This window comes from Solea senegalensis, linkage group LG16, assembly GCF_019176455.1.
Source record: "Solea senegalensis isolate Sse05_10M linkage group LG16, IFAPA_SoseM_1, whole genome shotgun sequence".
NCBI lineage: Eukaryota > Metazoa > Chordata > Actinopteri > Pleuronectiformes > Soleidae > Solea > Solea senegalensis.
In genome coordinates, this window is record NC_058036.1 from 12,008,461 (window position 1) to 12,022,196 (window position 13,736).

The 13,736-nt window shown below is 40.0% G+C and overlaps 1 protein-coding gene across 3 annotated transcripts in view; it reads left to right on the plus strand.

Annotated features, from left to right (window-relative positions):
• The window catches only part of LOC122783332 (leucine-rich repeat and fibronectin type-III domain-containing protein 2), a 162,217-nt gene extending 149,914 nt beyond the window's left edge, over positions 1 to 12,303 (plus strand). For 2 of the 3 annotated variants that reach the window (XM_044048063.1, XM_044048064.1), the window contains 2 exons: positions 2,779 to 4,175; positions 8,888 to 12,303. In XM_044048063.1, the coding sequence (XP_043903998.1) occupies positions 2,800 to 4,175; positions 8,888 to 9,878 (2,367 nt within the window). In that variant the 5' untranslated portion in view covers positions 2,779 to 2,799 and the 3' untranslated portion in view covers positions 9,879 to 12,303. Of the gene's footprint in view, positions 1 to 2,777; positions 4,176 to 8,887 lie in introns of those variants that run through there. The other variant, XM_044048065.1, reaches the window with a different exon arrangement.
• Positions 12,304 to 13,736: the final 1,433 nt, after the last annotated feature.

Below are 13,736 nucleotides of genomic sequence, written 5' to 3' on the forward strand. Positions count from 1 at the left end.
ATAATAATAATCAGGATTACTTGTTTGCAATCAGCTGCACTAATATATATATATAAAAAAAGGGTTTGGATTCAGCCACTGAAAAACCCATGTTGATCAACCTCTAATTATGTACTACATGTTAATGTGAGAATAAGCATGAGGTTAATTTACCGCCTTAAACATGAAGTGAAATCCATGTTTCCTTCCCTCACCCATCTTTCCCGTTCCTCCCATATACCTCCCAGTCCTTCTCGCTCCTTTCCCCTCATTACTTCAAACTAAAAACAATGGCTCTTCATACTGTAGTTTCCCTCTTCTAAGGCTGAAGACATGTCCTGCCTTGTGGTTGCTAACATTGGAGATGTTGGGTTTGTGTGAACATGTATCTGCATCAGCTTATTGCTGTTTGTCAAAACCATGCGTCAGTGATCCAAGCATTGTTAGACATTCTTAAGAAACCATGCAGGGGGACAATTAAATGTAATTAAGAAGTAAAAAGCTGTTTATTTAGAAAATGCAATTGGAAAATCAAAAGTAGTTGGAAAAATAAGCAACTAAAATGCGTAGTATTAATAGCACAGAAGCATAGACATTAGCAGTGCTGTATTGTAAAAAAAAAACACTTGTTAACACAACTTGATAGCTTCAAACCTAAAATGCATAATGGTTTCAGGTGTGGGTGGAACCAAACTCCTTTTGCACAAACAAACGTTTTTTGACTCATATTTGGCTCTGATTGTCATTGGTGGCAACACAAAAACTGGACAAAATGTTCATTTCTTTGTCTTCACTGTTTTTTGGTCATTCCTGAGTCATTTCTGGTGCAATGCGATAAAGAACATGAATCTTTCAGCTCTTAGCGTTGCCATAAGCCATGAATGTTTTACTGTGAACCTTACTGTTTTACAACTTGAAACAGAACTCAAAATATATTTTTTTTCATCTTTCGGATCGATTGAAAGACCAACTGAAAGAGGGACCAAAGTAAAAGATGCGAAATAGTTACCACCATGAAATTGTCACTGAGCTTCTTCTCCTATGGCGGACAATCATGTTTAATGGAAAGTTGTTAATTGCCTATCAGCAGGTTCACTTCGGTTAAGAAATCCCAGATATACCTGTGGATTTTTAGAGTGAAACAGGCTTTCTAAAGGGGGTTCACAGCTATTGTACCACTGTTGAATAAAAGTTTCATCATTATGCTTTAAAGTTGTGATGTTTAAGGGCTCAATGGGTACATCTAGTGCTGATTTACATATTTGGTGTCACATGTTCTTTTGATGCTTTTATTTCAAGATGACATTTGGTACATTTGTGTTATCTCTCTGTTTCAGTAATAAAAAGCTGGCACATAACTGCACACACCATTTGATCCCAGCATACTTTTGGCCCGTTTTATGAATAGAATTCAAGGACTGTCGCAGACTCTTTATGGATTCCTGTTTGCCATTCCATTCTAATTATCCAAGTGTGACACGCAGTCTAGATGTGGTGGTACTTCATGATATAATTGAAAACTGGTTATGACTCCTTGAAAATGAAGAGGGTTTATTTATAGGCTGCATATTTTTTCCTCTTGTAATTATGAGTTATTGAAAAGCAGGATCTACACATGAAGGAGTGTTTCCGGAAAGTCAGAGATGAGAAGCCCTCACCAGCGTCTCTCTCACACACACACACTTATGGATGATAATGAATAATGGCACAAACATATGGTTATTATGAAAACATAACAACAGTCCACCCCCAATGGTTCTAGTGAGAAACACGTAGACTACAAGGTTTTTTCATTAATAGATTCTGCTGGCGTAAAGAAAAAAAAGATGATTGAAATTGATTTTTGTTGGTGTATTCCTGAATTAATGATACAAACGTCTGTGGGAATTAAAAGCTTGTTGGATGAAGCCAAGTGTGGCCATCTATTCAGAGAAGTCAGCCAGGTGCGAGGGCTGTTCACAGAAGCGTGCTTATTTTGTCAGCCAAGCTTGATGAGTCCAACACCTGCAGCTTGTGGAATATAATGTTGTTGTTGTTTTTTCCAAACCTAAAATGTGATTGTTTTCTACCAAAATGGTGAAGGCATGATGAATTAAGTGATGCAGACAAACCAAATTATATAGACAAACACAGAAACAGAAAATGCAGACCATTGGATTTTAACTGTGTAAATAATGTGCACTACTGTGCTGGACACTTGAGCTGTTGTTGGTACATCTGTAATGGCAGGCTGCAAGCAGAGTATTAAAAATAGCTGCTCAGCACTGTAATCCTGAGCTTTATCAGAGAATCCTCATGTGATTTCTCACCTGTTATTTGCATTATAAAATCTTTTAGATTTTGCCATTTGTATTGCCAAGTGTGATGGGAAAAAAATGTTTATAAAAATTGATAAAAGCTTACCCATCCCATCAAGTGAGCAATATATAGTGCATGTATTAGAATAACCATGCACAGACTATAGTGGAATTCTGACATCATATTTATGACGGTTTCTAATGCTCTAAATGTGAGGATCGCACTCTGCCTGCCCCCCCCCAAAAAGAAAATAAAAGTTACACACTCTAACTGTTTGGTTCATATTTAGGCGTAGTCCATGAAAGAGTGGTTTAGGGAGTGTGAGTCATTATTTTCACACATGGATTAGGCACCAAGTGGTCCAGTCTGTACGACCATTGAGAATCTTTGGTATGAAGTGTATTATGTAAGATCTGTAAAAAATAAGCAATGGAAAAAGTACACTGGTAAAATTTGGGTCATATTGGCCTTAAATTGATCTCTTTTTCTTTTGTTTTACAGGTCCACTGTCTATGATCTAACATGGACAAAGTGGTCATCAGTCTCCTGCTTCTGGGAACCACAGTCATGATGGTCAACGCATGTCCCAAATACTGTGTTTGCCAGAACCTCTCAGAGTCTCTAGGGACTCTGTGCCCCTCCAAAGGCCTGCTCTTTGTCCCACCGGACATCGACAGGCGAACTGTGGAGCTCCGGCTGGGCGGCAACTTCATCCTCAAGGTCACCACTCAGGACTTTGCCAACATGACAGGCCTGGTGGATTTAACCCTGTCCCGCAACACCATCAGCACCATCCAGCCTTTCTCTTTCATTGATTTGGAAACCCTGAGATCCCTGCACATGGACACTAATCGATTGACCGAGCTGGGACCGGACGATCTCCGAGGACTGATCAACCTGCAGCACCTGATACTCAACAACAATCAGCTGAGTTGGATCTCTGACACAGCCTTTGATGATTTGTTACTGACACTAGAGGATCTGGATTTGTCATATAATAACTTGCTCAGTGTGCCTTGGGACGCCATCCGCAAAATGGTCAACCTCCATCAGATGAGTCTGGATCATAATCTCATCGCCTTCATAGCTGAAGGGACTTTTACTGATCTGGAAAAGCTTGCCCGTTTGGACCTAACTTCAAACCGTCTCCAAAAGCTCCCTCCGGACCCTATCTTTGCACGCTCCCAGAGCAATGTTGTGTTGAGCACACCTTACGCACCCCCACTCTCCCTGAGCTTTGGTGGAAATCCACTGCACTGCAATTGTGAAGTGCTTTGGCTGCGAAGGCTGGAACGCGATGATGATATGGAAACCTGCGCTTCTCCTGCGAGTCTAAAGGGACGCTACTTTTGGTCTGTTCGTGAGGAGGAGTTTGTTTGTGAGCCACCTTTGATCACACAGCACACACACAAGTTGCTTGTTCTGGAAGGCCAAACAGCTAGCTTGCGCTGTAAAGCTGTTGGTGATCCAATGCCAACTGTGCATTGGGTTGCTCCTGATGATCGTTTGATTAGCAACTCCTCAAGAGCTACGGTGTATGAGAATGGAACCCTGGACATAACAATCACCACATCCAAGGATTATGGTATCTTCACTTGCATAGCTGCTAATGCAGCTGGTGAATCTACAGCCTCTATTGAGTTGTCAATTATTCAACTCCCCCATCTGAGTAATGGTACAAACCGTACCACACAACCCAAGTCTGGGCTTTCTGACATAACTAGCTCTACCAAGATAAGTAAAGGGGAGCCAAAACCTCTGCCAGAGAAAGCAGTATCTGTGTCTGAAGTGACTGGCATGTCAGCTCTGGTCAAGTGGACTGTTAGCAAATCAACTCCAAAGGTCAAAATGTTTCAGCTTCAGTACAATTGTTCTGAGGATGAAGTTCTTATTTACAGGTAAGGATGGTTCAGGTAACTTAATGTTATTGAATTAAGAGCTAAGGTATTGCTCTTGTAAGTGGTAAATTAAGCCTGTGGTATAATGCTAACTTTAGCTTCAAGAATTAATAGCTAGCTTTGAGCACCTGCCTTTTTGCTTTTAGTACGACTCAAATCAATCATTGTTTTCTTAAAGCTAGAGTAAGCTAGTGTAAAAAAATAATAAAACAACATGCTACTGATTAGAAAAGAGGCTCTGTCAAGCAAAACTATCTGAATTACCAGGCTGAGGGAGTGTTTGTGCCTATACACAAACAGCACAGGGTAGAAAGGGATTAGAAACATTTATCTCATCAAACAAAACCAGGTATTTTGAGCAGTAGTATTCACTTCTTAAACTTTCCGTGGGCGATTATTTGTGTTTTCAGTCATACCTGTTTACAGCCGTCTCAGTTTACTAGTGAAGTGTTGATGTTGCCTTCCACTTTCTTGACATAAAAGAAATCCCTTGCTCTATGCAGCACAAAAATGTTGCCAATGTCTGAGAAACACAGAGAGTTACTGTATGTGGACAGGACAGGCTTAATTATCATTGTGTTGAATTATTTCCCGATGGTTTGTATGTAACAGACATTGGTTTATATGTGAAGGTTCCACCAGTTTTAATGTTTTCGCTGCAGAAACCGAAAACATAGTGAAATACCTTGAACAGTCATGAGAAATACAATAATACAGTGATTTTATACCCACACTTTAATGTATATTTCCTAAGATGCTCAAATCCATAACATACAAGTTTGAAGAGACAGCAGCTGTAGACTCTGTGAAATCAATTTCCTGACTCAAGTGAGACAGAGAAATCAGTGACATTAAACCAGGATTACTGAGCTGCAAATATAGAAAACAGGCTTGCGTCTAATACCAAATCAATTTGTGGGACATTAAAAGGAACAACTGGACTTTGCTGTGTTATAAGAACAAACACATGGATCAATATGATACATTTCATCTGTCACCTAAACACGCGGATGAATCCTCTCTAGACAATTAAAACTCCATGTTTGCCCAAGCTGTAGTCGCTGCATGAGAATAGTTTGAAAATTGGTTAAGTGGCCTTTTGCAGATGGGGGTTACAGCAGCTTGATGTCAGCTCCATGCTTCCTCAAACACTGATAATTAATGGTGTATCAGCACCTCATTACGAATTAGCCGCTGCTTGTCCAGTAATTTATTTTGAGCAATCGTCTTGCACGGTGTACCTTCAATGTAAATTTCAGCGAGAGTCATTTAATTAAAGATAATTGACAGACAATGGGAGGGCTAATTATTAGCTGGGAATGCGGGATCAGAAGTGTACACAGTAATCAAGAAATATATTACTTTGTTCAAACACTGTGAATTCACCTCATCATCCCTGCAAATTCAATAATACGGTATCAATCTGATTTCCTTGCCTGCACACTCTGCCAGTTTGCCATGTCAGAGAAATAGGAAAATATCTGAATTTTAAGAAGCAAACATTAAATGACTGATCTGTGTTTGATGAATTTCCTTTTATACTGCATACAAATTGTGCACATAACACTGATATGGGCTTTGTTAATCACATTTTCTGTCTGTTTTCATTAATGTGCAGCATCTAAATCTCCTCAAATAATTAAATATTCTGAAACCACAGACTAGAAACACAATAATTGCAAACAAGGAACCACAGCATTTATATTTGTATCTCCATCATTTTGTGATTTTTCTCAAATTTAACCACCCTTTTACACTATGTTGATAACTATTTAGTTAACATATTCAGTACAAACTCCATTCATAATCATGGCATTATGGATTGTGGTTTATATACAGTAGGGACTTGACCTAAAGCGATAGATTTACTGTATGTGCATTTAATTATTCCTGTGCAGTCCTTTTGCATGTCAGAAGATGAATTAGGGGCTGGAAGGAAGAGATAATGTGCACAGGGAGGCCTACTGTTTTTGAATTAATATTGATATGACTTCATTGACTGCACATGCACACCTACTGTGCTCTAGTTGGCTGACACAGTTTCCCGGGGCACTGCCTGCACTCGAGCAGCGGCTTGATTAAAAATCAATCAAGAGCCATGTGGGGGAGGAGGAAAAATTGCATGCATCGAGCATGTGACTCATTGCAGCTTCTTTCTAGTTCTTTTTCTGTGTTTTGAGATGCTTCAGATGGATCAAAGCTTTGGGTGTATGTAGTGTAAGATAACCCAACAGTGGATAGCATAACTGCTAATCTGCCTAAGACTAGTTTAGTAGTTTTTTTTTATTAAATTGATTCAATATATATATATATATATATATTTATTTTTTTTAATTATTGCAAATGTCTATCTATACAAGAATAGCAGTGTTCCTGTAACCGTTGCCTCAACATGGCATCTTTTTTTTTTCTGTAGGCTTGGTCATATTTTTAGTCTGGCTTTTACAGGAAGGCGTGCCAGGAGCTGAATATTTCAAAAATGATATGTGTAGTCATAGTTTAGAATTTATGATGTCTGAGCACTAGCACACACTATTACTGTTTGGTAAAAGACCAAATGCTGCCCTGTGCTGTCAACAGATAACTAGTACATACACAGCCCTATCGCAAAAAACAAAAACACAAAACAACATAGCTGTTGACACATTGCTTCAGCAGCACTGCTCTATCAATCATCTTATCAAATGTGTCCTACTTAAGATAAATGGTGAGAGGAAAAAAAACATGCTTTGATTGATCTGGTGTTCAGGCAAGTTGCATCTGCTTGTGAATAATGCTATTTCATTACGTCGCATTGTTTGCAAGCGGCCACTTTGCTTCCATTTATTTATTCATAATGAGTGGGGCTCACAGTCATCATGTGATATTTAAGAAGCTGCCATGGGGGGGCTGAAGAAAGGTGGACACCTAGATCACATTTAATGAACCACCAACCTTGCCTCCAGACCCTGACTCTCTCACTGAGCACATTCAGGCATCTTCTTCCTCAATAGGCAGCAGATGAAAACTAATGGTTCAGTGTGTAAGAATTAGTGATCTCTGATGGCAAGCCTTCAGAATGCAACTAATGGAGGACTCCTTCTCTCACTCCCTTCTTTCTCAAGCACTTCAGGGAAATACAGTCACATACAACTATCGGCTCTCCCCCAGTCAATTATCCTTCTTCCAAGTTCTGAGGCAGAGGTGTCAAGCAATCACATGCGGCCCACCACTTAATATCACGTTATAATGAAAGTATTATATGTATATATAATTTATTTTTGACCAGAGTAGACACTGATTGGCCCCCAGGCCATTTGGGTTTCACATCCCTGTTCTAAGGCTAAGACAGCCAAGCAACTGTTATTCACTTATACAAACATACTAATGTGTATTTTTGGCCAGTGAACGCCTACATGTTGCACACTGGACCTTTTAAGATTCTAATTAGTGCAACGTGGGTGTTATTACAAGGCAGTGCACACGATGTGTCTGCAAATGACCCACTTTAGTTTGACAACTCAATGATCAATCAAGAAGTGGTCAGTCGAGTTAACTCCACTGAAGAAAAGCTTTTGGTGCACACTGACAAGATATGCAGTGACAGCATTGATCCGATTGCTTCAAAACACAGCCTTTGCAATTCATCTTGTGTCAGGTTTTCGAGTGTAACTGCAGCATGTTTGACCACTCAAACAGCTTTTGCACAATGTGAAAACAACAGATTAAATCTCTTCATTTTTTCATATCAGGAGAAAACAAATATTTAAAACATTTAAATTGTGTAAAATTTAAATTGTGTAATGTGACAACTAATTTGATGTCTCTGTGTGATCTGCATTCTAGACAGATGAGATGGAAGGTTATTTCTTATGTGCACAATACAAACAGAGGTTCTTACAGTGCACCATTGATTAGCAATACAACAGCATTGATTTTCATATTTCATTCTCACGAGTTGGGGCTTAATCAGTCATTAAAACGCAACGATTTTTCAACATAATGAATGTTAAATGGAATCTACAACAAATTACATTTGGACAAATAATGTTCCACAAGTGGCAATGAAAAGATCTCATCACTATTCCTTCATGCATATCAAATGTAATAACACTGGGACTAATGGAATCATCTGTCTGAAATATTCTCTGTATATAATTTAGACATGAGCTGATATGTTTCTCAGTATTTTTATTGGTGTCATACTGGCCAAAATCTGATGTAAACCCTTAAAACAGGAAACATGCTTGTCCCGTGATGATGACGTGAGTAACCCTTATGACTTCCATGCATTTGGAGCAGTTGGTACTAAATGCATCAGCATTTGCTTCCCTGTCCAGAAGAAAATAATACACATTACTCTTTTGTGTCTTCAACTTCTTAAGTCCAAGTTACAAAGCATCTTGAGTGCAGATTTTAATTTTTCCTCTCCTTTTTGTGATGTTTTTTAAAATGGGTAGTGAGGCTTTTAAGGGTGGATAACATTTGGCTTTTCCATCACATAGCTGCAGCTTGCTATGTTTGTGTTTGGCAACCGCACGCAGAAATTATTGGGTGGTTGGTGGTGGGTGGAGCAACAGACAAACTAAAACATAAACAGTAGCCAGAGATTGAAAATTGTTAATACACTCCATCCATCATAAAACATTAAGCCAGTATTTCAGTCATGTTTACTTAATCTCTGATGACATAGTAATAACTATGTTTCTTTCTGTATCCTTTTCTACTTGTAGGATGATTCCCATGACACACAGAGCATTCGTTGTCACAAATCTTGTCCCAGGGGTGCAGTATGACCTCTGTGTCTTAGCCATTTGGGAAGACACTGCCACCACCCTCACTGCCACCAACATCGTTGGCTGTGTCCAGTTTATCACCCCTGAGGACTACCCACAATGCCAGTCCCTTCATGGTGGATTCATGGGGGGGACCATGATACTGGTCATTGGCGGCATCATTGTGGCAACACTGCTTGTGTTCATCATCATCCTCATGGTGCGCTACAAGGTGACCAACGGTATCCACACTAATAAGTTACCCACTATGAGCAACACATACTCCCAAACCAATGGAGGGTTGAACAGGTTCAACGGTGCACCGCCACAGGTCAAGTCTACAGTAGTCGTCATGCGTGAGGAAATGGTCGAGTTCAAGTGTGGATCCCTCCAGAGCAGCCTCTCCTCATCATCCTCCTCCTCTAACTCATTAGACAGCCAAACAGGCAGAGGGGCTGGAGGTCGCTACAGCATGCAAGGCAGTGAATGCAGCACCCTACCCAGCACCAAATTCCGGCGGCACGGCCATGGCTCCAAGGCACGACCAAACCTGGACCACCTTTTAGGGGCGTTTACTTCCCTGGAGCTGCGAGGGGCAGCGAGGGACCATCAAGGGACATCTGGGCCTTCCACCACGTCCAATACTATGACCACGGTGGCTATGGCTCCTCTGTCTGACAAAGAACCACTGCTAGGAAGGGCTGAGTCCACCACCATGCTCGGACGTCTCCTAGGATACCCCCAGGAGGGCAAGCCCAAGAGGAGCCACTCATTTGATATGGGCCATGTGGGGGCTGCACAATGTCGCAGCAGCTACCCTCGCAGGATCAGTAACATCTGGACTAAACGCAGTCTTTCTGTTAATGGCATGTTGCTGCAGTACGATGACGGTGAGGAAGAGAAGCCCCCTTTTGAGAGCTCCGAGTGGGTGATGGAGAGCACAGTTTGAGTACAGGAAAAAATGTTCATGGTTTACGGAACTATAAACTTATATCAGGAACTTAAGGAACATGAGTGCAGAGGGAGGGGTGTTTTAATGCGAACTTTGGGTATTGCATGAAATTCATCCATGTGAATACTAAGTCTAAGTTTATATGTGTGAAAAGACACTGGAAAACGATTCTGGGCTGTGATCCCAAACACTCTAAAATTCTCTTTCTGTATTTCAAAATAAATATTCCTATTTGAGACAATGCAGGATCTTGGATTGTGCAGACTCTACATGAATCAAATGGAATAATTGCGAGTCCACGGGGCACAGGACAGGATCCCTGAGAAAAGATGAGGAAAAAGTAAGATGAGAACATCTAAGTGGATTATCTACATATTTATCAGAAGAGAGCTGCCAATGTGGAACTCGACCGAACCCTAATCACAGTGTTGTGGATCCTCGGCATGATTTGGGACTACTACTACACGTGAGGACCAAAGGAGCGGGTAGAAAATTAAAACAAAGTCATCTTTATTTTCATCTGGGTTTTGTATCATTTTTATTACTATTTATTATTTGAATTTATTCATCAGCAGGCAGCGGCGCAGCCCTGTGCAGAGGTTGTAGTTGTCAGCAAGGATCAAACACACATGTGCTACAGTATCCCTTCACATATGGCCATCTCACATCATTTAGCAGTGCTTTCAAGGAAGTTTCAGTCACTAACTGGCATAATGAGAAATAAGGGCCCGTTCATATGCAGCGTCATTTGCAAGCACATTATTTTTTAATGAAGATGCATGCACGTCGCAACCTGCGCAACATGTTTTTTTCTGGTTGCCTCCATGTCACACCAAGATAAAAAAAAAATATATATATATATATAAACTTTTTGGAATGCAGCAAGTGGTTTCATTGCATTTTTATATACATGGGCCAAAGAAGTAGGTCAAAGTAGGTTTTTGTTGACTCTGAAATGAGCTTTGATCCTCTCATCATCCATACAAGGTTTTCCTGAATCAGTTGGTGAAGGACAAAATGACACAGGCGTGGCAAGATTTTCTCCACACACATTGTTTGTGTTTTGATTTTCATTCAGTAAAGCTGCAGCAACATCAGTCATCTCAGCAGCTCCCAGGTTTTGGGGTTGCTTAGTTACGACGGATGGTACAGAAGCGCAATCCCATTTGTTGAAAAACACCTCTGGCTTCTTCAATGTGTGTTTCAAACATTTGTAGATGCTAATTGTTCTACTTCTTAGATATGAAAAATAAACTTTAACACAAGAAGAAAGCCTCAGGTTATATAAGGTTATTGATATTACAGAAATGAATGAATAGTCTCCAATGACTTGTGTTTCCAGCTTAGGTTAAATTCCTGCTGTAACAAAAAATATCTCTCCGAATGCTTTGATATTGTCCCTCCATTGATTATCACTGGCGACATGAGTCCCAGCAGGCTGTTGCTGTAAGCAGAGTGTTCTCTCAGGGTTTGGTTTCAGATGCTATCAGAACATACTAAAGTAGCAAGATGTGAATGTTCTTTGAACTCCATGAGATCCACTTAACCACTTGATGTATCGTTCGGCTGTTGTGCACCATTCGACTGTAATTCTCTGCAGATCACACAAACAAGACCGTAAGACAGTGACTCATTTAGCTGGGTAAAATGGAGGAATGAGTAAGAAACTATAATGTAATAAATATAATTCTGCTGCACAGGAGAGGTCAGAGGACATAAAGGGGAGGACAAAATAGGAGAAAGATACTTTACTTAACCGAACAGTTTATGACTTTAAGTCTTTAATTTGTTGTATTGTGAATCAACTCATCAGAGCGATCATTAATCTATCTTTGATTCTCCTTCAGATTGCAGTGTGACACTTCAACCACGGCATCCCCACACATTCTGATGCCTTTCTCAAAACCCTCTGCTGCATTTCCATGATGTGGGGTGGTCATCATTATTATGATTTTTATTTATAATTTTATGTTTTTGTTTCCTTCCCTAGGTGTACTGTTCTGTATATTGGCATTTTTGTATAATAATTGGGTGAGAATGTAAAGGGGGGGCCAGAGTGTCGTGAAATAGTACTTTTATTTTCATGTTAAGCAAACAGTGAGAAGGTGCTTTACTGTGGTGTACCAACTTGGTCATTTTTAGTTGGCTCACTGGAACAGTGTTTTTACATGACACCAAGAGTGAGAAGTGAAGGACTGGCTAGTTTTTACAGCCCATTCACCCAAATTACGAAAGTAAAGAAAGGTTGTTGTCCAGTATCTTACAACCTCTAGTTGTACTCACATGCAAATAAGCTTGGTTTTATTTGCACATGGTTTGGGATACACCTCTATTGCATTCATGTCAATGTATCATAGGTAAGGGAGTGCATGTATATCATATCCGTTGTTCCTTTATGGAGTTTTAAATTTGCAAATAAAAAGACAACATTGGATTTTTTTTTTTTTAGTGTTCAGCTCAGTGTCAGTTTGGTGTGTATTGACAGCAGCTGTTTGGTTGACAAAACACATTTGTGAGTTACACTTTTTCACTGGGTGAAGTTTCTTTATGACATTGACCACACACGCGCTCGGTCACTGCAGTTTATTTTGAGTCGGTCCAACACTGCTCCAGAAAATAGCCCCCAAACAAATGCACCGTGTAATGTAAACCGTGATGCTTATGCTCATAACTATGAGTATGGATGTATATGGATGTAATATGGATGTAATTGTTATTACATCCATATTGCAATTAATTACTTTTTTTTTTTTGACTTCTGAAATTCGGGACCAAATATTAAAACAGATATTTCAGGAGGAAACAGGTACAGTAGTATCTCAAAATCAGAGCAAATGAAACAAAATTTTCCATGGCTGTACTTCACAGCTTAATAGGCTGATGAAAGGTTATTTTATTTGTAATCTGGGTGAACAAACCTCGTAACCTCTCGACTTGTGGCATCATGTAACAATGCTGTCTTCTCTGCTAACTAAGAACACCATTTAACTGTGTACTTGACTCAACATAGACTTGATTCTCACCTGAGGTTCTATAGGGTAAAAATAAGATTTAAAAAAAATAATGTTTCTGTGTGAAAAGATTTTGCTACAAAAGAATATAAAAATACTGATTTATTCCTATGAACCAAACTGTCTCCTCTGTGTTTTCATTTCTCACACCCTCTCTCAGTTGCATGAATAATGACATGTGCCTTTGATTAATAATTAATTAGATCTCACTGCTGACTAATTGTTACCATCCACAAAAAGCTAATGGACTGTCCTTCCTTTGTTTATCATGGATGAGCCAAGGTCTCTTTTTCCTCCTGAGCTCCAGCTCCTGTAATCAGGCCAGTCCACTGCTGACTCACCTCAGCACTGCCCTTATTACAAATCACCAGTACATGCAGCTCCTGGCCAGATCCCATAATAAGGTCTTAATTCATATAATCTGCCAGGAAAGGTGCTTACGGCAGCACAGAGTAAATATAATCTCGACAAGGGCCGAGTGTTACATGATAAGACAGCGATATACACCTGCTGATGGATCAGGAGGAACATGACCCTTGGATGTTGAATGAAAGGCAGTTGTTTTAATCAAGCTCTCTGCCTCGCTGATAGAGAAGGTGCTCAAATCAATTGGAAAGTTCAGTGTACTGAGAACTAATCTGACATCAAAAGGGGGGGTTTGGCTTACCCTCGTAAACTTAAGTTAAACTTCTTAAATAAACCTTTCAGTATAAATCAAGTGATATGAGAGAGATTGACAGTCCTGCGCCTCCTGTGGGGTAATCTGGCCAGTGATGGGAGACCAATCACAGAGCAGTTCAGAGGGATTGGCTGCTCTTATTGGCTGTTATACTAAGCATCTGCC